We start from the raw sequence: 25,298 nt of genomic DNA on the forward strand, positions 1-25,298 counted from the left end.
ATTACCTCAGCTTGCAGCTTATACACGCGACAAGGTGCTGTCAATTTTTCCTTCTCTCGGATGGTTCGAAGTGCAGCCCGTTTCCTCTCCTTCTCTTATACAGGCTGGCGGATGAGATGAGGGAAAGCAGCAGGTCTCTCACTTTTATTTCTAGCATGCGGTCAGGAGGTGATGAAGTGGAAGGCTCGACTCTCTCTCCCTTTCTCACTTCACTCTCGGTCACGGCAAAGGAGGAAAGTGGAGGGTGAAGGTGCTGTGGTGTTTTGGAGTTGGGGTAGTGAAGTGTTCAATTGGAAAAGGAGAATGGAACCGGCGGAGATGGCAAGGCTTCTTCAGTCGGTGGTGGTATTTCTAGTATAAGAAGTTAGTTTAGTCTTTTTTTTTTATAAAAATTCAATTAGGCTTTTAATTTAACCACGTATTCGTTATATGAAGTTTTCTCGAATCGATTATTTACTCCAATCGCGTATTTACTATTTTCACTTAACGGGCCTTCAGAAATTAAATTTTGAAACGAATCGCTTTAAAAATATAACTAAACTATGGATACATTTAATTAGGCCTAAAAAGTTTGGAAAATAATAATCGGAGAAATCGGGTGAGTAAATACTTATTTTAGGCAGTAAAATAGATAAAAAAAAATGAAGTTTTCGAGTCCTCACAGCTGTAGCTACCTGATCCGGCTTATTTTTATTTTCTCCCTTGGGGCCTCGTTCTCGCCTTCTACCTCTACCTCGACTACCGGAGTCCATTTAGGTTCAAAAGTCTATAAATCGAGACATAACGTGTACTTATTATTCGAGATATGAATAAAATAAGGACACAAAGTATAGATGCATATGCACAAAAGACATGCAAAAGATAAACCCAAAAGATTGTACTCAAATATTTTCATATATTTACCATGTCACACCAAAAGATATACAAGTTATTCGACATCCGGTCGGTACAAAACCCATTAAATACATGAGCACTCCGACTCCAAAAGTCTAGTCACTCACCAGGGAACAAAAGAAACCAGCCATACTGGTTATAACAAAAGCATGTCAGATGGTCAAAAAAAAATCCAAACAACGGCCCTACGCACCTCCCGTAGGGCCCCAATCCCCAACAGAGCCTAGAGTGTCCACCTCATCTATCGGCTCTAGACCGATAGCTCTCGTGGTGGTGCCTCCGCGGCCACATCTAACAGGATCTCACAGTCCAGCGTGATCCCCCGGGCCCGCTCCCTCAGCTACCTCTTCATAGCGAGAGGTGCTGGTGTGTATCGTGGAGCTGACGACGAAAAGCGTCCATCCTCTCCTCCTCATTTCTGAGACCCTGCTCCAACTCTCTAATGCACAGAGCCTGCCAGTGAGCCACCCCTCTAGCCTCCTCTAGCTGTCTAACCAAACGATCGTTCGTCTTCCCTAGGCGACGTCGCTCGTCGTCCACTGCCAGGACGACCTCGTCTGGGTAGCCAAACTTGTGTCGGCACTCGCATGGCTGGTTCAACAGGCCAAAAGGTGAGTACATCGTATACGGCCCTCCAAGCCTCCTTTGAAATCGGAGCACACGCCGGCATAGCACCTGGTTCACCGGGCCCCCCGCACTCGGAGGTCTCGGTCCTGGTCCTGATCCACTAGGTTCCCTGGCCTCCATATCTACAAAATATTATTTGGTCAGTTCGTCGGTATTTCAGCTTAAAACATACCATTCAACTTAAATAGATACACAGATTCCTACTGCTTATCATGTATGTCCCAATTGTCCAAATCCTTTAATCTAGGCGCTCTGATACCACCTGTGACTACCTCACCGCATTCAGAGGCGTACCAAAGAGTTTAGCGGACTGTCTGCCTACCTCGCGCCAGGACTCGAAAACGTAAAGCACTAAAAGCTATATAAACCGAAATAGTACTATTCACAACATATACATTGGCTACATTGGCAAAAGAGTGCTATTTACATTCTTAAAAATAGATATCCAGGCCACTACATTATCCTATGATAATAACTAAAAACAGGTAGTAGACCCTAAGGAGGGTCCTTACACGGATCACCAAAACAAGAAAAAACATCTTAATTGTCCGACTATTACAAACTAAACCTAACTATACTAGTGATAGTGCCAAAAAGTCTCCCCCGTCGGCCCCTATTAAGGAAAACAAAGGAAAATGGGTAAGTTTTAAACTTAGTAAGTAAATGGATAAAAGCGCATATCGCACATCAAGAGAAACAACTATTTCACAAAGATGTCAAGTCAAACGCAAAAAGTAACAATACAAGTTAAGGATACAGGTTGGCTCCAAAGCCAATTCATTTACCACGTGTGATCTCCTATCGACACTCCTTTGACCACAAATAGGGGTCCATAGAACTCCACTTGTACTCCCACCGTACACCTTATCGCCCTTATTGGCCAGTCACCTCACAAAATGGCTCAAGCAAACGAAACAAAATCGAACTTGGTTCACAAACTTGGTGACCTCAAAACTAGGTTGGACTAATTTCGATCAAATCCCGGGCGGCTGGAATAGTCCGTCTAGGTCTTGAGATCGGACCCTACAAAAGTCACCCCGAACTACAAGCTCAAGGGGTTCACTCCAAAATAATTCATATATACATCTCATATATAAACACAGGTACAAATTAGGGTTTAGGTCGAGTGTGATCAAGTATCCTCTCGCCTAAGTACCCTCTCATCCATATCAAAGCACATAACCAAGTTATACATAGAAACAGCCCGAATACTTACACAAAGAATAGCAAAAGTGCGAAAATCGCGCCACGTATAATAACTAGTAGGCCCCACTGGCTCCGTCTAACTCACCACCGTCTGTAATAGAAGATTGCACCACATTATTCCACAAACGACTACTAAAATGCGTAAATAAAACAAAACGGCAAAACGGACACGCGCGTACGGAAACTACACACGGAAACGTTAACGGCCAGCAAAACGAAAACCGCCGGCAAGACAGAAACGGGCAGATTTGCTAGCTTGAACCGTTTTGACCATAAGTTAGACTATGAATGTCAGATTAAGGTGTATGAAGTACCGTTGCAACGCTAAGAAGAAGGGCTACAACTTTCATGAAGACACCTCAACCCAGAATTTTACATTCAGCCCTGATATACATTGATGACATTCTTCTTTTCAATAATTCTTGGGAAGAACATTTCCAATTGCTTAATACTTTTCACAATATTGTTAAGCAATATGGAAATATGATTTCTGAAAAGAAAATGATTTTGACAAAGCAAGAAATTTCATTCCTTGGAATGAAAATTTCTAATGGCACTTGTACACCGGAGCAGCATGTGGGACAATCTATTAAAGATTTTCCTGAAGAAAATTTGACAAAAACCCAGGTGCAACAATTCCTTGGGGTGATCAACTATGTCCGAGAGTTTATACCCAAGACAGCAAAGCAAGCAAAGCATATTAGTCCCTTGACTAAAATGCTTAAAAAAGATCCACCTCCATGGGGACCTTCTCAAACCCAAGCAATCCAAAAGCTCAAACAAGAACTGGTAAATCTTCCTACCCTACACATTCCAGCTGAGGGTAAAAAGATATTACAAACTGATGCTAGTAACAAATATTGGGGAGCTGCACTTCTAGAAGAAGACAAACAAGGAACCAGACATTGTTGTGGATTTGCTAGTGGAAGGTTCAAAGTTTCTGAACAACATTACCATTCCACTTTCAAGGAGATTCTTGCAGTAAGAAATGGAATTAAAAAATTCTCTTTCTTCCTTATATCTCATCATTTTTTGGTAGAAATGGATATGAGATCATTTCCTAAAATGCTACATTTTAAACAAAAACCCATTCCTCACCCACAACTCCTTAGATGGTTAGCATGGTTCTCCCAATATTCCTTTGATGTCAAACACATTAAGGGAAAGAAAAATATTGTTGCTGATTTCTTTTCCAGGAAAGAACCTTTACCTCAATAAGTCTCATCCTGCCTCATGTTTACAACTGATCAACAAGTACCCCCCACTCTTTCATGCTAAGACAAACATAGTAAACGACTCTTCGTAAAAGTAAATCCAAAAGAAGGAATCTTATGGTCTTTTTTACAAACAAGTGGCCGACAAGTGGCTGACAAACAGTAATGCTTCTTTTTACAAACAAGTGGCCGACAAACAGTTTTATCCTTCCATCATGTTATCAATGTTTATTGCCTCTTCTTCCGTCATACTGGAAAAATTATGAGATGGATCATACGATTCTTCAGAAGTTGTTTCATCCTTGTATTGTGAGCTTTCTGGTTCATTTGGATCTTGAGAATCTTGCATATAAAATGAGTTCTTCCATGTTTTCTTGGCTTGCTGAATTTTTGTCCATTGAGGATGTTGATTTTCAAAATTCCATGAGCCATAAGGTCCTGGCCAAATTTCAGGAGGAATACATCTGTTTTCTTGGAATATGTATCTTTGAGCTTCCCCATATTCTACATCTTGGTCTAAAATAGTATGAGAACTTTCCTTATAAATTACTGCATTGGCACAGGCTTGGATCTTGTTATTTATCAAATGACAAGACCGATGGAAATGAAATATAGCATGATTGTGGTTTGATGAAAACAATTGAGACCAATAGGACAAGGGCTTAAACCATTGACGGAATATTTTCAAATTTGTTGTCAATGGTCTATTGAAGAAAGGACACTGAAATTCCATCTAAATATGATAGTGGTGACATAAACACCAGAAGTACCATAACAATTCTTTTGGAAAATCAGTTGAGTTGGTTATGAAGATTTGGCAATAAGGATACTGAGGATTTGTCCCAAAGGTACTTAATATGGATCCTCCATATGAACTAAAGAGTTCTAGTTCGGGGGAATTTTTACCATGGCCCCAAAATTGCCTGTTGCCATCCCTACCCAAAATGTAACTGCCCCATTAACACCCTACTTCGAATGAAAAAGAGGCAAGAGGCGCCGGAGTAAAATTAGCTCAAATCAGCAGTAAACTGTCGAGGCCTCATCCTCCGACGTAATTGTATTTCATTTTGGGGGGGGGGGGGGGGGGGAATCCATAGCAAGCACGGACATTTACTATGAAAAGGATAATAATAAAAAATGAGGACATCATTGGCAAGAATGCCTCTCAAAAGCATCAGAACAGCAAACCGACATTTACTATCACAAGGCTAAGAATAAAAAATGACGAAGTCATTGGCAAAAATGACTCAAAAAGCATCAGAACAACAAAAATGGATTCAAAGGTATAAAATGAACGTTTATAACATTAATTTTTCTCTACAATTTTCCTCCGGGGGGCTACATATAAAATACATGGCAGGAGTCAAACGGCAAAAAAGGAGACAATCAACCTTCTAACAGACAAGGCTGAACAGGAATTGCATGTAAAGGATAAGAAAGGGTGTGTTTTCAGGCTGGAGAACATGATATGCACAAAATATCTCATGCACCAATTACATCATAATTTCAGTCTTAGAGAATAAACTATCGTCTTGATAAATTCAGGTGATCACACCTCAAATATGCCCAGTACAAGAGCATAGGGTGAGGTAGCTACAAATGCCCCTATCTGTTCTGGCTGTCAGCCAATCTTTTCCAAACCATCTTTCCACAATGAAGCAAAGTGAAGAGAGCCATGCAGTAGAGCAAGGGAATGCCAATAATGCAACCCCCAGATGAAAGATTTACCAGCGTCTGCAACACACATCACAATTAGCTAAAAGTAGGTAAAAACTCCCAGGTATAGCTCTTTTAAGGTGAGCCAATCTTTTCATTTTCAGGAGTTTGTTGATTTTGCAGTAATAATGAGTGTATGGGGGAGGGGTGTGGAGGAACAACTACTGTACAACTTTTTGGACATGGGTGAGAGAGAGAGAGAATGAGGAGCATCTCTTTAAAGTAATTTTCTGAGAAAATGCCAACAAAGTGAAGTATGTCGTTTGTTTGATTTCACTAAATGCCGTTTGACAAATATAAATGCAACAAGAAATTTCCAGGTTCCTTGTGAAGAGATAATTGCTACCCAATATTACCACTTAACCTTATGGTTGGTTCCCTCAAAAAAACCTTACAGTTGGTTAAAGAAAGGGGTAGGGGCAGTGAAGAAAATCTCTACTTATCCAAATGATACACCAATAACCGCTGAATTTCACTTTAGCATGCTCATTCAGTTTGAATAAGGCCAATACCCCTTTGTGGTTTTTAGCATCTCCGCAAAAAGAAGCAAAAATCTTTGCCAGTAGCACAGACTCCTATTGCATATTATCAATCAAAAACCTCCACAATGCAGCCAAAACATTTTATAATCATTACAAGAGCAACTTTTTCGTTGGTTTACATATATTTATAAATTAAAGGAACCTATTTCACTATCTTGTAAACAGAATTCATTACGCAGCCAGAATACTGTATTCACAAATGTATGTATTTTTTACCTTGTACAATTGATATTGTGTGAAACGAAAAGGTGATGATGTTACAATCTACTTCTCATTTCATTTAAAAAGATATAACACAGAACATGTGAATCTTTAGGTGATAGAACTAAGCAAGGAGTAATCTGTTTAAACCATGAAGTAACCCAAAGAACCATTGGAAGGAAAATTCTTTATATAGGGAAAATAAACTATTAAAGAAAAAACAAAGAAGAAGAGAATCTAGAAAGGTGTAAAGGTATATTGAGGAAAAGCTATAGAAAACTTTCATAAAAGTGAGGACAACCTTATACTTTGTGGACTCAGCTTATTTACTGAACCCTGTTTAGTAAACTTTTGCTCAACTAATTTCTATAGCATTAAGTGAGCTATTAGTCAAATTTGGATACCAAAACAACTCAGCGAATGTGAAGCAATGCGTAACTTTGATGCTTTATCCAAGAAAGTTAATTTTGCATGATAGGCTCCAAACAGGTGGCCTATCTGTAAAGCGAATCAGCAAAATAACAAATGCTAGCAAACACAAGCCACCAACTAGTTTAAAGAGAATCAAGTAAAAGAACAAAGCTTAGAGAGCACACTTGAGTAATTGGTTACATTGCCCATAACTTAGATAAGCACAAAAATTTATATATATATATAAGAAATCTGTTCAGGTGATCAAGATTATTTACACACACACACACAGAGACATACATAAGTACATACCTCTGTGTGTGTGTGTAAGTATGTATAAATAATCTTGATCACCTGAACAGAATTCTTAACTTCAGGCAAAATTTTGCATTGCGACAATTATAATGTGAAGATGGATAACTAAGTTGTTGAGCTATCTCCTCTTACCTTCACTATGAGTTCTCTACCTTAGGCTTCTCGCTCTTCTAGCTCCCTTCTAGATCATTTGAAGACTCGAGTTTCGTAGGCCTGAAAAGTTGGGGTGTGCTGCCTAAGGGGATCAACCTAGCTGACAATACAGGAGAATGCTGTACTCACCAAGGATGAGTTTCTAATGATTATCCCTTGTACTGCAAATCCAAATGCCCTTCACTAAGATGTACTTCACTAAGCTGCCATAGCAATTCTCCACCATGCTCAGCTTTTTCATGGGTCTAAAGAAAGAATTAATGGGAAATCCAAGTGCAGTTTCTGACTATCCACTCAGCTAAAAGCCGACATAATGTAAAATGTTCTTAAATATTTTACCAGTTCTGCAAGGAGGTAAGACCTTAAACCCATTTGCAGTGAGGCCAAGAGGTATTTTATCTCTTGGATTGACCCACATAAACTTCCAGTCTATTACAGACACACAAACATATATTTCTTCCTAGACAACCATAATCACAAGCACCTTTCAACAAGCAAACCAGAAAAAACTGCATTAAAGAGGTGATTCAATGCATCACATAGCATCTTTAGCATTCAGTGAACTTGGGGTAACCAATCTGGAATAAGGAAGCAACTAAGAATGTGTCGGAAAAAGGTTGGTTTTTTTACACCAAAAAGCAAGTTGTAAACTGTCAAAAAGCCAAAAAAGATGAAACTGGTGTATAATATGAACAACCCCACAAATACAGTTCGTATCTGGAAAACCCAGAAGATCTCATAAGAACACCACTAATTCACATATCATAAGTGACAAGTGTTTATTCTAGCCAATCCTTTGTTCCTAAAAATTTGTGCTGTACTTCATTCCCTTGGGTCAACAGACTAAATTCAGCATTGAAGGCCTTTCGAATACAGACCATCAGCCTACCATGGTGATCTTTTGTAGGTCACTCACCACTTAAGCTCCACAGTTTACGCATTTTAAAATGCGTTGAGTTCACCAGACATGATTAACTTTCTTCCTAGGCAATCCAGGAGGCCTATCTTGGGACATTAACTTTCTTGTGTCAAAAGTCAATGTGAACTTCTAACTGATGGACCCGGCAATCTCAAATGACTTATGATAAGTTTGTCAAAGAGTAAAACATTCCAGTTTAGTAAGTGGATATTTCCACACAATAAAATAGAATAAAGTAAGGTAAGGAATGAAGGCATTACAAGTTATAATCAGAAAAACAGAAAGAAGGAACTCACAAGCATCCCTGCTACAAGATGAACAACAGGAACAATAAGCTGATCAACTCTATTCCCTTCCGCGTATCCATTGAAAGCAATGACCATTGAGAAGGTATGAATTGTGACAAATGCAAGAGCTATCATTGCTGCAATTTAGAAGCTCTATAAAATACACTGATACATCAAAAATCCCAACACTATGCAGACAATACCAAGCTACAGCTATCATTCTCTGTAAGTATTCTTTTTTCTAAAACAAAGAAAATTATGTTGCACAATAGAAATCGCATATCAAAAGGATTAATTTGTTGACAAGCTGCATGGCTGAAATGCACAATTCAAGTCAGAATACCAGAAATAACTGTATACAAATGAATAGCCACATTTGCTTACAAGAAACGAGAAAAAAGGGCATCTGTGAGCACTTCTCCACATAAAAGGTTGCTGGACCAAATGCAGGTGTTAAAAGGCTGAGACAGAAGAAGACAGCATGAGCCACACCATGACCCATACCACCAGCTGCAAATTTAGCCAGATCAGATGAACAACTAGAACTTTCAAGCATAAGCAGTCCCAAATTAAAGGCTAAGTGATAGGAGCAGTTCAACAAGAATTCAATCTACATAAGCTGAAGTATACATAACTTTGGAAACAAAAGTTTGTAAGGCCGATTAAAATGCACAGCTCAGATTTGCAAATGCTGATATCAATGTTATCAGCAAGCATACATGATTAAATAACACTGTAATAAATAAGAAGCAAAGTAGACACCTGAAGCCATTCCACATTTATAATAGAGAAGCAAATATAAGTGCATGTTTTCATCTCTCCTTTTCACATCTCCTACTATCAAGTTGTTGATGCAGCACAAAAATGAAGTCTATAGAATGGATGCATTTGAGAATTTGTAGTTTGAGATTTTCTCAGGAGAGAGGATGACAAGATGGAAAAGAAACAAGAATAATTATAGGAAGCAGGATCCATGTCTACAGTCTTAAGCTAACCAGACTCATCTATGGGAGTCCCTGGGACAAGGGTACTCTAGTGGAAAATGCAGTGTCTGACAAGGGTACGGCAGGGCAAAGTGAAGAGTCAGAGTAACATGGGTCTTAAGTAGGGGAAGGACGACGAGTAGATGTGACAGTGCCATAAATCTGAACCTTTCAAAGTAAATCCTTTCTACTTTCCCAAATGAATAAGGGAAGCATAGAGTGGTTGGCATGTATTTCCGCTATCCCACTATTATGTAAAATCATAAAAACATTATAAGCATACCCATTTTATTACAGACAAAAATGCAAGAGTTGCCTAAGTTTATACCAAGATCTCGAGGCTGTTCACCTAAGTACGAACAAAAATGCAGAGTTTCCTATTGGCATGCCAAGTGCTTCTAAAGCAATAAAAATTTTCAGAACAAATAGAAGGTTCCCCAGTTTCTAGGTGAAAATTCATAGAAGACACATACTACTGTCTACAATGAAAGTAACATGTCAAGCCTTGCAAACTGCTTATCACTGCAAGTCTTAGCTTACAGCACATGAAGATTGTGTATACATACATGTCGAGCTTTATGGGGAAGTTCAAGAGAGAAACAAAGAGGATAGTTGACTTGGGGTATCAGGACCTGATGCACACTAGGATTTCATCCAAATAAATATTCGGATTAACTGAATTTCAAGAGAAAATAAGTTGTTATATTTATCCTCTTTCAGTCAGAATGGCTTATACCCACGCGCATATATTTTTCAAGATCTTGTAACCTTCATTACGAGTAATATGACTAGAAGAAATATGCAACATTGAAGCCAACAGAATATCAGCCAGGGGTCTGTCACTAAGTCCAGCATTATGTTAAACAACCCCACTATTCGACTGGAAACAGAATCGTACTTTGATAACCATACAAAGGTCCAAGGCCATGATATCAACTAAAATATATCTTCATACGATACAGCATACCAGCTAAGATTAAAGAAGCCTGTGCACCAAATATTCAAGCAAGTAATTATAGAAGCAGTAAAATATGTCCAGACCAAAAGAATTATAGACAATTCTATTCTTTGTGCTAATAATATTGAAAAAATCACCTATAAACTTTCTGCGCCCATACAAGTCTTCCCCTCTTTCCCACTCAATCTCTGTTTCCACCCCTTAGGGCCAGGTTATAACAAGGATAAATGCATGCAAACTCATTATCACTCTGCAACCCACAGAGACAAACAAGCAGCATTACCTAGGGCAATTTGCATCTTATCAGTCAGGAAAAGCTGAGGTTTAGAAACTCTGTCAGCAAAAGCATCCAATATATCTTCAAGCTTCCTAAAATTTAGCCAACAAAAGAAAAGAAAAATCATAAATTTGACCCAAAACCAATTCTAAACAACATAATGGAACATAATCATTGCCTCAAGTCAGAAATAAAATTTAGGACGCCATTCTAACCACATATCTTAATTAGCCCGAACTATTTTTACATCCAGATAAAGGAATTTTCTGATAATTAACAAGAACAGCAATCTCAAACAAAACTACAATAAGCAACAAACTTCAATTACACTACTTTTTACTCAATTTGAAGGAAAATGAAGCTTCATTTTAGGTACTTCTTTCTTCAATTGTCCAAAACTAATCAGCAAAAAGGTTGCAGTAAATGGTTTCTGGGATAAAAACCACAGACTTGTAGATTCTCCAGAAGAGGACCCGAAGGCCTTCTTGAAAGACGACGGAGGACAATATGAGAATTGAATAGGGCAACCACGCAGAAGAGGAAGGCGTCGTTTTGAAGGGGAGAAACGCCCTCCAAACTCCCGCCAGAACAATCAAACTCATCAGCCATAGCAATGTACTGAAACAAAAAAATCCACAATCCAGAAATTCACCAAAATTAATAACGAAATAAGCCCTAATACCCAAAAAAAAAAACGGAGAAGCAAATTTTACCAATAAAGAGGATTACCTGGAGAGGACGGTGAGTATTAAAAAGGGTTTCTGAGAGATTGCAGCGACGAAGAGAGAAAGCGATGGGCCCAAGGCTAACAAGGCGTACCCAATTCCTGCAGCGACTGTCATTTTTTATCTTTTATGTTTTTCTGCTTCGGGGCTTCATGTACTAACTAAAACACATACAATTGCAAGCTTCAATGAATCTTTTCTATTGCAATCTTACTTTCTTGTTTTTTTCTCTCTGTCTCTCTTGCTCTCTTCTATATCTTTCTTTTTTTTTTTTTTTTTTTTGGAGAAAATAACATATTTCATTTTTCACATTTCGCAAAAATATTCTTTTCATCCCTTACTTTTAAAAAGAAACAAATTTGTCCCTAAATTTAAAAATTGAAAGTATTACATTCATGAACCCAATTTTTAATCTGAATCAAACCATCCAATAACTCATTAATAAATGTCGGCAATAGAATTGACAGATTACCCGATCAAATCCATCACATTCACATGACATTTATTGAATCAAAAAAGCAAAAAGTTTAAAAAATTATAACATAAAAGGCGAATTTCTTTGTCTTGGAATAGTACGATTCTTTATGGGTAAATCTTTTCATGCACAGTTAATATATACACTTATAAGTCTAGATGTATACCATACATACAAAGTTTGGGATTTAAATTTAAATTGAAATGATGTGACAAGTATCTGTAATGAACTCGATAGAAAGTTGACAAGATGATTCAGCTTAGCTTCTGAATCTACAACTGGTAAGAAGAACTTGGGACAATAGAGAGAGAAAGAGAGAAAAGAAGAAAGAGAAAGAGAGTTTGAAGAAGTAAAAAAGAGATGAATTCATTCACAACAAACTTGTTTACAATCTGGAAATCGTCCTTACATTTATACAATTTGTTATCCGAAGATTCTAGATAAAAATATAGAGTTTTAACAGAAATGCTGCTTAATAGAATTTGTAACAAAAATGCAACTAACTTCTTCCAACTATTAACTGCCTCCCCTTGACACATCTACCATGCAGTTACTTATTTGATCAATCATGATTTCGCACCATCATGATCATGGCAACACTCCCTCCTTGAAACAATCCTAGTCACTAGGATTGAACTGAAAATCAAGAAACTGAGACTGAATGAAGGTGGAATCCTCCCAGGTGGAGTCAGCTGTAGTTAGGTTCACCGATTTTAACTAACACCTGGAGTACCTTATGTTTCTTTCGTACAACCTCTCTTGTCAGTAATATGCTTTTAGGGGCAATTTTGACTTGACCATCATCTGTTGTCAATGGTAGATCCTAAGTAGGCTTATGATCTTTTGTTGAGGGCTTAAGCAAAGATACATGGAAAACATGGTGAATATTTGATCCCTCTAGTAGCTCTAATTTATATAAGTAGCTTTGCCCATCCTCTGCAAGATCTTATTAGGCCCATAGTATTTTGAGGACAACTTCGGATATTTCCTTAAGGCCATTGAAGATTGCCTATATGGCTGCGATTTAAGATAAACTGAATCCCCAACAATGAAGCTTCTTTCAGTTCTCCCTTTGTCAGCAATCTGCTTCATTCGATTTTGTGCCTTTAGCAGGTTATCTCTAAGCATCTCATTCCACTTCACCCCGTCACCTAGCCATAAATCCACTACTGCAACTGGAGATTTCACAGCATCTATACCCAATTGTGATGGAGGATACCCCTACAGTGCTTGAAAAGGGGTCATATGTAGAGTTGTGCAGCAGTTAGTGCTGTACCACCATTTTGCTGCAGCTAGCTGTTGTTTCCACTTGTGAGGATGTTGGAAACATAGACTTCTGAGATATGTCTCAAGGCATCTATTCAACCTTTCAGTCTAACCACCCATTTGTGGATGGTAGGCAATAGAAAATTGTAATTCAATGCCTAATTTGCTCATCAATTCCTACCTGAGGATGCTTGTAAAGATTTTATCTCTGTCTGAGACAATGCTCAGTGGTAGACCATGTAATTTATGCACATTTTCAAAGAATAAAATGGCCACTATAGCTGCTATATATTTAGGAGTCAGTGCCATGTAATGCCCATATTTAGTGAATCTATCAATGACCACAAATATTCCATCATATCCAGCAGATTTAGGAAGTCATTCTACAAAATCCATAGAAATGTGCTGCCATGCCTGTTCTAGAACTGGTAAAGGCTGCAACAATTCGGAATATTTGCAGTTCTCAGATTTGTTCCTCTTACAGCAGTCACAATTTTGTACCCACTCCTCAATTTCTTTTTTCATGCTTGGCCAAAAGAAATATTCCTTCAACCTCTGAAAAGTGGCTGGGGTATTAGTGAGTCAAAAGGCATGACATTGAACTCATAGAGACCAAGGTGTGTTCTGAAAGCTGTTTTGTGTATATTAGCAGCATGCATCCTTACTTGATAATAACCAGCTCTCAGGTCAATTTTGGAAAAGAATTTTGCTCGATATAGTTATCAAGCAGGTCATCAATCATCGGTATTGGAAACTTGTCTTTGATGGTTAATTCATTTAACTATCTATAATCTACACAAAACCTCCATGTCCCATATTTTTTCTTGACTAATAGGATAGGAGAGGCAAAAGGGTTATGCTTATTTGGATAATTCCACTACTCAGCATTTTCCACTTGTTGTTCAATCTCATTTTTTTGAACATGGGGGTATCTATATGGGCCTAATTTGAAAGGTTAGGCATTGGGAATTAAAGGTATTTGGTGATCACAAGGTCTAGATGGGGGCAGGTTTTGGGGCTCTCCAAATACATATTTTTAGTCCTTAAGCAAAGTGTCTAAGGAGTGTTGAAAAGTGTCATTTACCTGAGCTTCTAACAATCTAATGCCACATGATTTCTTCCAGATTTTGGTACTCCACTCACTCCTATCAGCAGGAGATGAGCCTCGATAGAATAGTAGCCAATCGATCGGCCAAAATTCTCGAAAGAAATTTATTCACGAAGTTGCACAGACTAATTGGTCTGAATTGCGAAAAATTCTGGGGATGAGCTATTTTTGGGATGAGGACAATGGAAGTTGATGTGATTGCCCTTGGCAAATCCGCGCCATAGAAGAAACTGCATATAGCCCTACTCACATCATCACCTACAATCAGCCAGGCCATCGAAAAGAACCTCCCCGTGTAGCCATCCAGACCCGCCGCGCTATCCCTATCCATCTCAAACACAACCGGCCGAATCTCCTCAGAAGACCGGACTTGTTCTAATGCCTCATTATCCCCATTTGTCAAGAGCCTTGGGAGATTCTGAAACAAGTCCAATGCCGGCGTCGACTGCGGATCCCTAAACAACTGCTCGAAAAAACATACCACCTCTGCTCCTATTGCCTCATCCGACTCAACCCATTCCCTGCGTTCATTCTTAATCCTATGAATAATTGACTGCACCCTCCATTGTTTTACCGCTATGTTGAAAAACTTAGTATTCCAGTCACCCTCTTGTAGCCACCTAACACAAGCCTTCTGTTTCCAAAAAAGCTCCTCCACCCGCAAGGTAGCACGTAATTGGGCTTGGGCATGGTGTAGATTCGCCTGAGCTTCCTCTGAATCAAACTCCTCCATATGAACCTCAGCAAGCCGTATCTCCTCTTCCTTTTGCTTGACAGCCTGAAAAATGTCCCCAAATACCTTCTTGTTCCAAACCTGATTAGCCTTCCTAAGCCGCTTCAACTTTTGACAAAGGATATGCATGGGGGACCCAAAACAAGGTTGCCCCCAAGACTCGCAGACAACAGCCAGGAAATCATCATACTCTGCCCAAATGTTAAGAAATCTAAACAACCGTGGCTTATTGTCCAACCTCGTCGAGACAAAAATAAGGAGGGGAGCATGGTCAGATGGATCTCGGGTCAAGTGCGAGACTGACAAGGAAATCCCTGCGTCATACCACCCCTCATTCACCAGGATCCGATCTAACCGTTTCCAAATTCTAGCCATGCCATTTCTATTATTACACCATATAAACAGGTCACCAGAAAAACCAATGTCCATGAGATTCACGTCACTAATAAACTGCCTGAAATCCTCACATGCTCAAGTTATTCGAGTTTCAAGTTGTGTCGTTTATTTGGTGTTGTTAAGTAAAGGTTTTAATGTTAATTACTGATATGATCCGGATCCCCCACTCTAGTCCATGAAGATTTCACATGCTCAAGTTTTTTTTTATTTGGCTAACCCCATGCATGGAGAGGGACGCCACTCCCGAGTATTATTAATAAAAACCACAAAAGACACATACAATGGCTTTTAATGACACACAGCCTGAATGCGAATTACAGGAATTCCTGCACTATCCAAACACATGGCCCTCCTAGCGGGTCTTGGTAACTCCGAATGGGAGGTATACATGACACTCAACGACCCTTGCGCCCCCCACGTTGGACAATATGTCCGCCACTTGGTTTGCTTCCCGAAAACAATAACTCACCGTCCAATCCAAACCCAACATTGACTGGATTGCCTCCACATCCGATCGAATTAGCCATGGACATCGACTTGCCATGAAGAACATTTACTAACAGTAGAGAGTTCACCTCCACCTGTACCTTGGGGACACCCTGTAACCGGCACTACTGCACCCCATATAGCAACGACTTGGTTTCAGCTTGCAAACTTGTCATCCCCCATAGGGGAATGGAAAAACCAAATAGCAAATCACCAGAGGAGTCCCAAAGGACACCACCCCATCTACTAGGCCCCGAATTACCTAATGAACATCCATCCGTATTTAACTTGTAAATCCCCTACAACGGCAGTTCCCAACAGACCACCATATGGGAGTATCGAGGCCTCCATCCATATATACTAGAATAGAAAGCATGCCAGGAAACAAACCTGTGAGACCCCGGTTAGTTCTTAAGTTTGATATTATGTGATATTAATTATTGTGCGGTGAAATTGGGTTTTAGGGCTAATTAGAAACCCTAATTGGGGTTATGATTAAAACTCTAGTTTTGTATGGATCACAAGTTTGAGTTGGAGTTAAAGTTAGTTATGCTACTGTGTGTTTTAATGCACATAAGTATAGGATTTGATTTATGTCATATAGGTTAAGTAAGTTTAAAAGGTTAGAAAACCCTAAAACTAGCAAAATCTCTAGTGTTATGATTTATTAGAACCCTAAGTTGGGGTTAAAACCCTTAATTTTGCCCATGACAAGAAAGTTGTTGTTTAGTTGTTTTATGTGCAATAAGGTATGGTTAAGTCCAGGTGATTAAGTTAGTGGGGTGATCAGTAGAGAAACTAAGTAAGATTAATTAGTTTGGATTAGATTAAGTTAATGACCTATGGACTAATTTGCAAAGAATTAAATAATTTGGGGCAAGAGTGTGAAAGGAGGCAAAGAAGCTTGTGGTGGAAATTAAGTCATGGTTGTGTTTGATTTTCATTGGATAGTGAAACAAATATCTTACCTATCTTAAGTCTTGCAAGCTATAAACCACAAACACAAGCTAAGACACAAAACACAAACCAAAAACCAAAGGAAGAGAGAGAGAGAGGTGGCCAAACCTTAGAGCAAGAGAAGAGAGAAAATTTTCTCCAAGCTCATCTTCTTCTAGCCTTCCATCTTGCTTGTGGAGCTTAAGGAAACAACGTTGGCTCTTGATTGTTGTAGTTCCTCACTTACCAAGCTTACTTGAAGGTAAATCATCTCTCTTGGAAGTTAAAGTTTGGTGATTAAGTTGTGAAGCCATGAAAGTGATGTTTTGTTATGATTGTGAACTTGTATGGTTTATATGGTGAATATTAAGTAGTTTGATGGTTTATTTTAGTGGTTTATTGCTGCCCAAATTTCGGTTAAGGCTATGGAAGAATTAGGGTTTCTTGCTTCATGGTTATTCAAATTGATTTGGTTGATTGTTTGGCTTGTAAATGAAGTTTTTGATGCATTAATTTCACTTGTATGGTTAACCCATAGCAAAATCAGATTTGGCCTTGAAACCCTAGTTCTAAAGGAAGTTATTTTGGTTGAATTAGGGTTTGATTGGATAGGTTGAAGGGTTAGTTGAACTTGTATGATTAGAGCATAGAAAATGGTTAGTGTTTGTTAGGTTTTGAGATTAATTTGGAAGAGCAAATTTGGACCTTTTGTGAAGCTATTAGAAGCTGGTATATGTGTGTTTATTTGGTATGAGTTTGGCTAGAAAGCTTGTATGAGAACCATAGAAACGGACTGTGTGGTTGCGGCGCGCAAAACCGGTCAATCTGGAAAATAGGGCAGTCCAGAATCCGAAATTTAGCTCTATTTTTCTTTGTTCTGTGTATTGATTCAGAGTTTGCCCAAAACATGAACGTTGTAGCTTGTTAAGTCCTTGTTGTGCCTACAAAATTTCAGCCCAATCCGATCAGTACATCTTGAGTTATGACCAAAACACTAATAGTTATGCAAAACTGTAGAGTTGGTGACGTTTCTTGATTTTACTTCTGACCGTGCTCAGTTCACATTGATAACGAAGGAACTGGGTGTTGAGGTCTTCATAAGACTTGTAGATATTTGTTTTAGCTTCAAAACAGTAAAAATTACGTCCAAATCCGAGTTCTGTAGCTCTAGTTATACCCAAAACAAGATCGGGTGTCAGAACTGCCTTCGAAGTTGGACAGTTCTGACAGGAACTTTGGACCCATTTTTCCCTATGCTCCATACTGATTCAGCTTTTAGTCAAAATACGAAAGTTATAGCCTTATAAATAAGCTTTCTAACACCTCTAGAATTTCTTGATTCCAATCTTTGAGTCATGAGTTATGGTCTTTCAAACAAGGCCTATTTGGTAACCCGAAATGAAATGGCTGGAACTATTTTATGCATTTTTGTCCTAGTTCCATTGAGATCTGGCTTGAGGTGTCTTCATGAAAGTTGTACCCCTTCTTCTTAGTTTCGTAACGGTACCTCATACACTTCGATCCAATAACCGTAGCCTAAAATTTGATCAAAACAATTCTGGATGCCAAATCTGTCCTTTCCGTTTGCCGGCCGTTTCCGTTTTCGTTTGCCGTTTCCGCGCATGCATGTGCCAATTTTTGCAGTTTTGCTTGATTATGTATTCTTGTAGCCGTTTGTGGAATAATGTGGTATAATTTTCTATTTCAGACAATGGTGAGTTAGACGGAGCCAGTGGGCCCTACTAGCTATTATACGTGACGTGATTTCCGCTCTGTTACCATACTTTCTTTTTGAGTAAGTACTCAGGTCGTTTGTTTGTATACATTGCTTATGTGTTTTGAGATGAATGTAAGGGTGCTTAGGCGAGAGTGTACTTTATCACACACGACCTAAACCCTAATTTGCACCTGTGCTCCTTTATGAGATGTGTATACATGAATTATTTTGGTGTTGAACCCCTTGAACTTGTAGTTCGGGGTGACTTTTGTGGGGCCCGATCTCAAGACCTAGACGGACTATTCGAGCCGGCCGGAGCTTGGTCGAAGCTAATCCAACCTAGTCTTGAGGTCACCAAGTTTGTAGGTTCAAGTTGTGAACCAAGTTTGTGAACCGAGCTTGCGAAGCAAGTTAAATTTCGTTTCGTTCGCTCGAACAAGTTTGTGAGGTGACTGGCCAGTGAGGGTGATAAGGTGTTAGGTGGGAGTACAAATGGAGTTCTACGGACCTTATTTGTGGTCGACGAAATGTCGACAGGAGGTCATACATGAAACATGACGTGGCTTTGAAGCCAACCTGTATCCTTACTTGTGTTGTTATTTATATATTTTTTATTTGACATGTTTGGGACGTAATTGTTTATTTTAATGTGAATTTTACGTTTTTACCCCTGTTTTATTTACTAAGCACATAGTTTACTCCTTTCCCTTTGTTTTCCTTAACAGAGGCTGACGCGAGGAACTTTTTGCACTATCACTGGAATAGTTAGGTTTGGTTTGTAATAGCTAAACAAATAAGATGTTTCTTTTTGTTTTAGTGGTTTGTATAAGGACCCTCATTAGGGTCCATTTTCTGCTGGTTGTTATCATAATGTCATATAGTGGTCTAAATAGCTACTTTTGGGGATGTAAATAGAACTCTTTTGGAGTTGGATATATTGTGAATAGTACGCTTTTGGTTTATCTAGTTTTTATTGTTTTGTAATTTTGAGTCCTGACGCGAGTTAGGCAGGCGTCCTGCCGATACCCTAGGGTTCGCCCTTGGAAGAAGCGGGGGCGTCACAAAACCCATTCGGCTCTCCCACAACTTTCCCACCAACTAGCCCGACTATATCCACCAGGATACGATCGTAAACAGTCTGCCTTCGCAGGGAGTGACCCTTAAAGTGAGCTAAATTCAACACCAGCCAAATATTCTAGCAGATGCTACTGGGTAGCACCGTACGGAGTGACTCCACCCGCGAGTGATGTGTCGGCAAACACTAACAACCCACCTGTAAGGCCCAAAGACAATCTAAGAGGGGGGTGAATTAGGTTGATTAAAAATACTTTATTGAGTTTATGCACTTTTTCTTTAATAAAAATTTACCTTCTTTTCTAGTAGTGATCAGCCAAATAAATTTAAAGAAAAGAGCAATGTTGATCAGAAATAAGAGTGTATATAAGCAATGAGAATTTTATTAAACAAAAGGAATAAGATAGAGTATCAAACCGATTGTTTACCAAGCTTTCCTCAAACTTGAAGACCAATCACAAAGATGATCACCTTCTCTTTGATGAAAAATAATCAACTCAATGTACAATGGAGGGATCACTTCCTCCTTGCCCCAAGCCTCACTTAGTCAAGTTAGGAAGTTTTACTATCACTCAGATAACCCTCAACAAAGCTACACTATTAAAAATTTCAAACACAAGAGAAGTACTTACAAGAATTTCACACTACTTGGAGAACAAATCTTGCTTAGGAAACTATTTTCTAGCTAAAATATCTCTTGAGATCTTGTAAACGAAGTGTGCAAAAGTCACTCCATGGTTCAGAATCGTTTGTATTTAAAGGGAACCAAAAATGGGCTTTATTAATGCTTCCAATGGATAGAAGGCAGATGAAGAGTCAGCTAGCCGTTGGGGCTGTCGGACGTCCGATAGTGTAAGAACCCGTATTTCCCTAATATTTTTCCTGGGGTTTATTTCCCTTTAATTGCATGTTTTCTGCATTTTCTGGCTTAGGAATATTTTTTTGGTGGATTTTATGAGTAATTATAGTTTTTATATAATTTTTCTAATATTGGAGAGTTTTTAGAAAATTAAGAATATATATTGGACGTGGGACCCACTAGTGCGAAAAGTTCGGAAAAATTCGGCCAATTAGGTTAAATTCCGGATACTGTGTAAAATTTATCGGATGTTAAGAGATAAGTAGAGGATGTGAATTGATTGATGTGAGAGGAAAAGAAAAGATAAGATTGCATTTATGAGAGTGACAAGTGTCACTATATCATTGGATTTGACTTATGGAGCACTATTCACTTTTTTTGACTTTTGACCCATTTGATTAAATATCTTTAAAATTCACAAAAAAATTACCATTTCTTACCTCTTGTTGGCCGGCCACCTTGAGCTCAAGAAGGGAGAAAACCTCTTCAAGTTTTGATTTCATCTTGCTCCAATTCAACAACTCAACCAACTAAACTTGATTTCACTCCATAAAATCCCTTTAGTTAGTGCTAGTGAGTGATTTGGTGAAGCTTTCTTGGAGAGCTAAGGTGTTCTACAGCTTCCCCTCTCTTGTTTACTAGGTAAGTGATGCTTAAACTTCCTCCTATACTTAATGATGGTTAATTTGTGCCTAATGTGGGCTAAAGTGATGGATTATGTGAATTATTTCTTGATTTGTGATGAATTGGTGAAGTTTTTATTTTTTTGAGGAATTTTCTGGTTTAATGTGATCATGGTATTGTGGTTGTTTATGATGGTTGATAATGAGGGGTTATGACTCTAGTGGAAGTGAATTGTTGATAATTGTAACCAATTTTGGATTTGGATTGAAATGTGAAATGTTAGGGTTTCAAAACCCCCTTTTCTGTCTGGTTTTGTATCTCAGGCTTAGAGGCCGAATTGGCCTTTGCTCAAAACATGAAAGTTGTAGGTATTGATGTGGTTGAGGTGCCTGTAAAATTTGAGGTCATTTGGAGTAGTGTAGAGTGAGATATGGTGTTTTTACTGTTGCTGTTCTGGGTTGATCAGAATGTGAAAACTGCACTTGTAATTGACTGTTTTGGCTGGGATTGGTTTGGATTTTGTTGTTGGTGTCTTCTGATGAAATGTAGCTTGATATCCTAGCTATCATATGCCTTTGGAAGTTCGGCATTTGGACTTGTATAGGCTGAGTTGTACCAATTACTGCATAGTGTGATTTGTGAACCTGCAATTGCGGTTCTGGTTTGGTAATCTGCATTTTTGACCTAGTTGTGCTAGGATTTGGACTGAGTGGCCTTCTACATTGTTGTAGCCCTATCTTTTAGCTTCGAGATGGTGGGTCTTACACCCTCATCCGATAAGCATAGCGTATTTTGTGCCATTACCGCAAAAGGAGGACGAAAACTGTTTTTTGTTAAGGTCAAGTTAGTGCATTGCTGAAATTTCTGGTTACTTATGATGCTTGTTTATGTATATGAAACCCTATTGGGTTGTGATTGGCATTGATTCATGACTCGTTATCGAGTCTCATGGTAATTGTTTGCTTGTTCTAGGAGGTAACGGTGGTGCATGACGTTCGTTTAACGGCGGTGCATGAAATATTACTTACGTGATTGGTGAGTATACTACTCACTTAAATGTTACAATGTGGCTTTGTTCTATGTGAATTGATGCCTTGAAGGCTTATTTGGTTATGAAAATTGATAGAGGTGAGGGTGTACTTGACCGCCCTCACCCCATGTGATTCCATTCATAACTGTTTACCGTTTTACTGAAATACTGCACTTGCCATATAAAATATTGAATGCCATTCATGGATAACTGATTTGGTGTCGTTTGGACGAATATCCAACGGCCTTACTGTATTACTGAGCTCAACCTCGTAGGTAGTCAATTGAATCGAGCCGGCGAGGGCTTGGTCGTGAAAATTGACATGCCACGGGGACTGTACTGGGGAATCGTGTGGTAATGAGACCCTCGGTTCCGGTATACTCGAGTATTACCAAAATGACTGAATGGAGTGCGGGCCCGGTTGGGGTATGATAGTTGGACGGTTGGATGTAAGTGATGTCTACGGATGGTTACTTTTAACATTGACGGAGGGTCAATGAGGTTGGATGTGACGACCCCACTTCTCCCAAGGGCGAACCCAAGGGTATCGGCGGGCCGCCTGCCTAACTCGCGCCAGGACTCAAAACTTAAACCAATAAAAGCCAGAAAATCCAAAAGAGTACTATACATACTATATACAATCCCAAAAGAGTTATAATTACATTCTCCAAAAGTACCTGCTCTTACTATTACATCCGTATAATTACAACCAAAACCAAAAGGGAGACCCTAAGAAGGGTCCTAATACAAACCACCAGAATAAAAACAAACATCCTAAAAGTTCAACTATTACAAGCCAATCTACTAAACTAGTGTATGAGCCCCAAACGTACCCGCGTCGGCCCCTGCTAAGGAAAACAAACGGAATGGGGTAAGCTAAAAGCTTAGTAAGTAAACAGGGGCAAAAGCGTAAATTTCACGTAGCAACATTTACACAGTAAGAGTAAAGCAAAAGCAGAAAAGTATCATCACATAATAAGGATACGGGTGGCTCCAAAGCCAATTCATTTGCCATGCTTGATCTCCTGTCGACACTCCGTCGACCATAAATAAGGTCCGTAGAACTTCACTTGTACACCCACCGACACCTTATCACCCTCACTGGCCAGTCACCTCACAAACTTGCCCAGGCGAACGAAATCACAAACTTGAGCTTTAATCATAAGCTCGGGTCACAAACTTGGTGACCTCAAACCAAGTTGGACTGACTTCGACCAAACCCTAACCGGCTCGAATAGTCCATCTAGGTATTGAGTTCAACCGCAAACTCACAAAATTCACAAAATTATTCAAAAGTCACCCCGAGCCACAAGCTCAAGGGTTTTTGTTCCAAAATTTCTCACATACATATGTCATGTACAAATTGGTGCGTAAATTAGGGTCTAGATCGAGTGCGATAAAGTACACCCTCGCCTAGGTACCCTTTTTACACATAACGAAACACATAAACAACTAACACATAAGAGCGGCGTGAATACTTACTCAAAATACCAAAAGTAGTATAAAGGCGGAATTCACTTTGTGTGTTGGCTAGTAGTGGGCCCCACCGGCACCGCCTAGCTCACCACTGTCTGAAATCGAAGATTATGTCACAATATATCATAAATGGCAACTAACGTACTTAAAACAAGCAAAACGGCAAAATTGGCACGCGCAAGTGCGGGAACGGCAAAACGGCCGCACACGTCCGCGCGGAACGGCAAACGGAAATGGCCAAGTCGGCCATTTCAAACCGTTTTGGTCAAAAATTAGGCTACGAATATCGGATCAAGGTACATGAGGTACCGTTACGAAGCTAAGAGGAAGGGCTACAATGTTCATGAAGACATCGCAACCCAGATCTCAATGGGTATAGGTGAAAATTGTGTTAAACAGTTCCAGCTGTTTCATTGCGAGTTACCAAACAGGCCCTGTTTGCAAGGCCGTAACTCACGGCTCAGAAATCGAAATTAAGAAATTCCAAAGGCATTAGAAAGCTGAGACATAAGGCTAAAACTTTCATGTTTTGGCCAAGACCTGAATCTATTCAGAGCAAAACAAAATTCGAGTGCCAAAGTACCCGTCAGAACTGTCCAAATACAAGGCAGTTCTGACGAGCGATATTGTTTTGATCATAACCGGAGCTACGGAACTCGGTTTTCGACGTACTTTATACCGTTTCGAAGCTGAGATCAAGATCTAAACTTCTTATGAAGGAGTCGGCACCCAGATCGAACTCTATAAAAATCGAAAAGTCATGGGCAGAAACAAAATCAGAAAACGCGCAGAACCAGAGGGTCAAAACAGGCTTGAGCATTTCGTAGATAACTCAGGCTACGCTAATCCGATTGACCTGAAATTTTGCAGGCATACTCAGGACTCAAGGGCCTACGACTTTGATGTTTTGAGGAATTCCTAAATGAAGCCGAAGTTCAGTCGTTAAACTGTCCTGTTTTCCCAGTTTTGCCGTTATCGCACGCCGAAGTCGCACGGTCCGTTCCTACGATTTTTATACCAGATTTCCATCCATTTTGATACCAAATAACCTTATGTAACTTAGTTCTTAATTGGTCCGAAATTCCCTTCCCAAAACAGTCCAAATTTAACAATCATCAACCACAATCCCTAACCAAATTTCATTTGCACCAATGAACTTAATCCAACCTCTCACTAACCAAACTCTATCTCACTAACCATAAGCTAAGCTAAATTAGTCTAATAGAGTCTAGGGTTTCTTAACCCAAATCAGATTTTTTTCAAGTAACCAACCAATCACATGAGGCAATTCATCAAACACCACCATTACAAGTCCACATCTCAACTAAAACAAGTAAGGAAAGCATTACAATAAAAAGCCCTAATTCTCTTTCTCTTGACCGAAATTTCCAGCAGCATAAATCACCAAAAATTAACCAAAGTACTCCATAAAAACAAGTGATAGGCATAAGAGGTACCACAATCAAGCACAACTAAGGTCCTATGCCAAAATAACCACTAGTTCATCAAACAATAATCAACTTAAGTCTTCAAATAGACTTTCTTACCTTTGATTCAAGCTTTGTAGATGATCACCCACAACAATCAAGTGCTCAAGTTGTTTCTCCAAGATCCAAACTCAAGATTGAAGAGCAAAAATGATGCACCAAAGCAAGCTTTCCTTTTCTTTTTTTCTTTCTCTTCTCACGGC

General features: G+C 39.2%; 2 protein-coding genes across 3 annotated transcripts; both read right to left on the reverse strand.

Moving 5' to 3' along the window:
- Window positions 1–5,213: 5,213 nt before the first annotated feature.
- On the reverse strand, window positions 5,214–11,629 carry LOC113734874 (gamma-secretase subunit APH1-like). 2 transcript variants are annotated; one of them, XM_027261635.2, is made up of 6 exons: window positions 11,433–11,626; window positions 11,154–11,321; window positions 10,710–10,795; window positions 8,870–8,995; window positions 8,495–8,622; window positions 5,214–5,675 (listed from the first exon to the last, which is right to left on the reverse strand). In XM_027261635.2, exons 1-6 carry the CDS (start codon window positions 11,543–11,545, stop codon window positions 5,547–5,549), a joined length of 750 nt encoding a protein of 249 aa, XP_027117436.1. In that variant the 5' UTR covers window positions 11,546–11,626; the 3' UTR covers window positions 5,214–5,546. The 2 variants fall into 2 exon arrangements, with proteins under 2 accessions (XP_027117436.1, XP_071938624.1); XM_072082523.1 differs by having other exon boundaries at window positions 5,573–8,357; window positions 11,433–11,629.
- Window positions 11,630–12,809: 1,180 nt separating this feature from the next.
- Window positions 12,810–15,439, reverse strand: LOC140037888 (uncharacterized). Its single transcript, XM_072083045.1, has 2 exons — window positions 14,528–15,439; window positions 12,810–13,124 (listed from the first exon to the last, which is right to left on the reverse strand). Exons 1-2 carry the CDS (start codon window positions 15,437–15,439, stop codon window positions 12,810–12,812), a joined length of 1,227 nt encoding a protein of 408 aa, XP_071939146.1.
- Between the last annotated feature and the right edge of the window lie 9,859 nt (window positions 15,440–25,298).

The sequence above is a fragment of the Coffea arabica genome, chromosome 3c (assembly GCF_036785885.1).
Source record: "Coffea arabica cultivar ET-39 chromosome 3c, Coffea Arabica ET-39 HiFi, whole genome shotgun sequence".
NCBI lineage: Eukaryota > Viridiplantae > Streptophyta > Magnoliopsida > Gentianales > Rubiaceae > Coffea > Coffea arabica.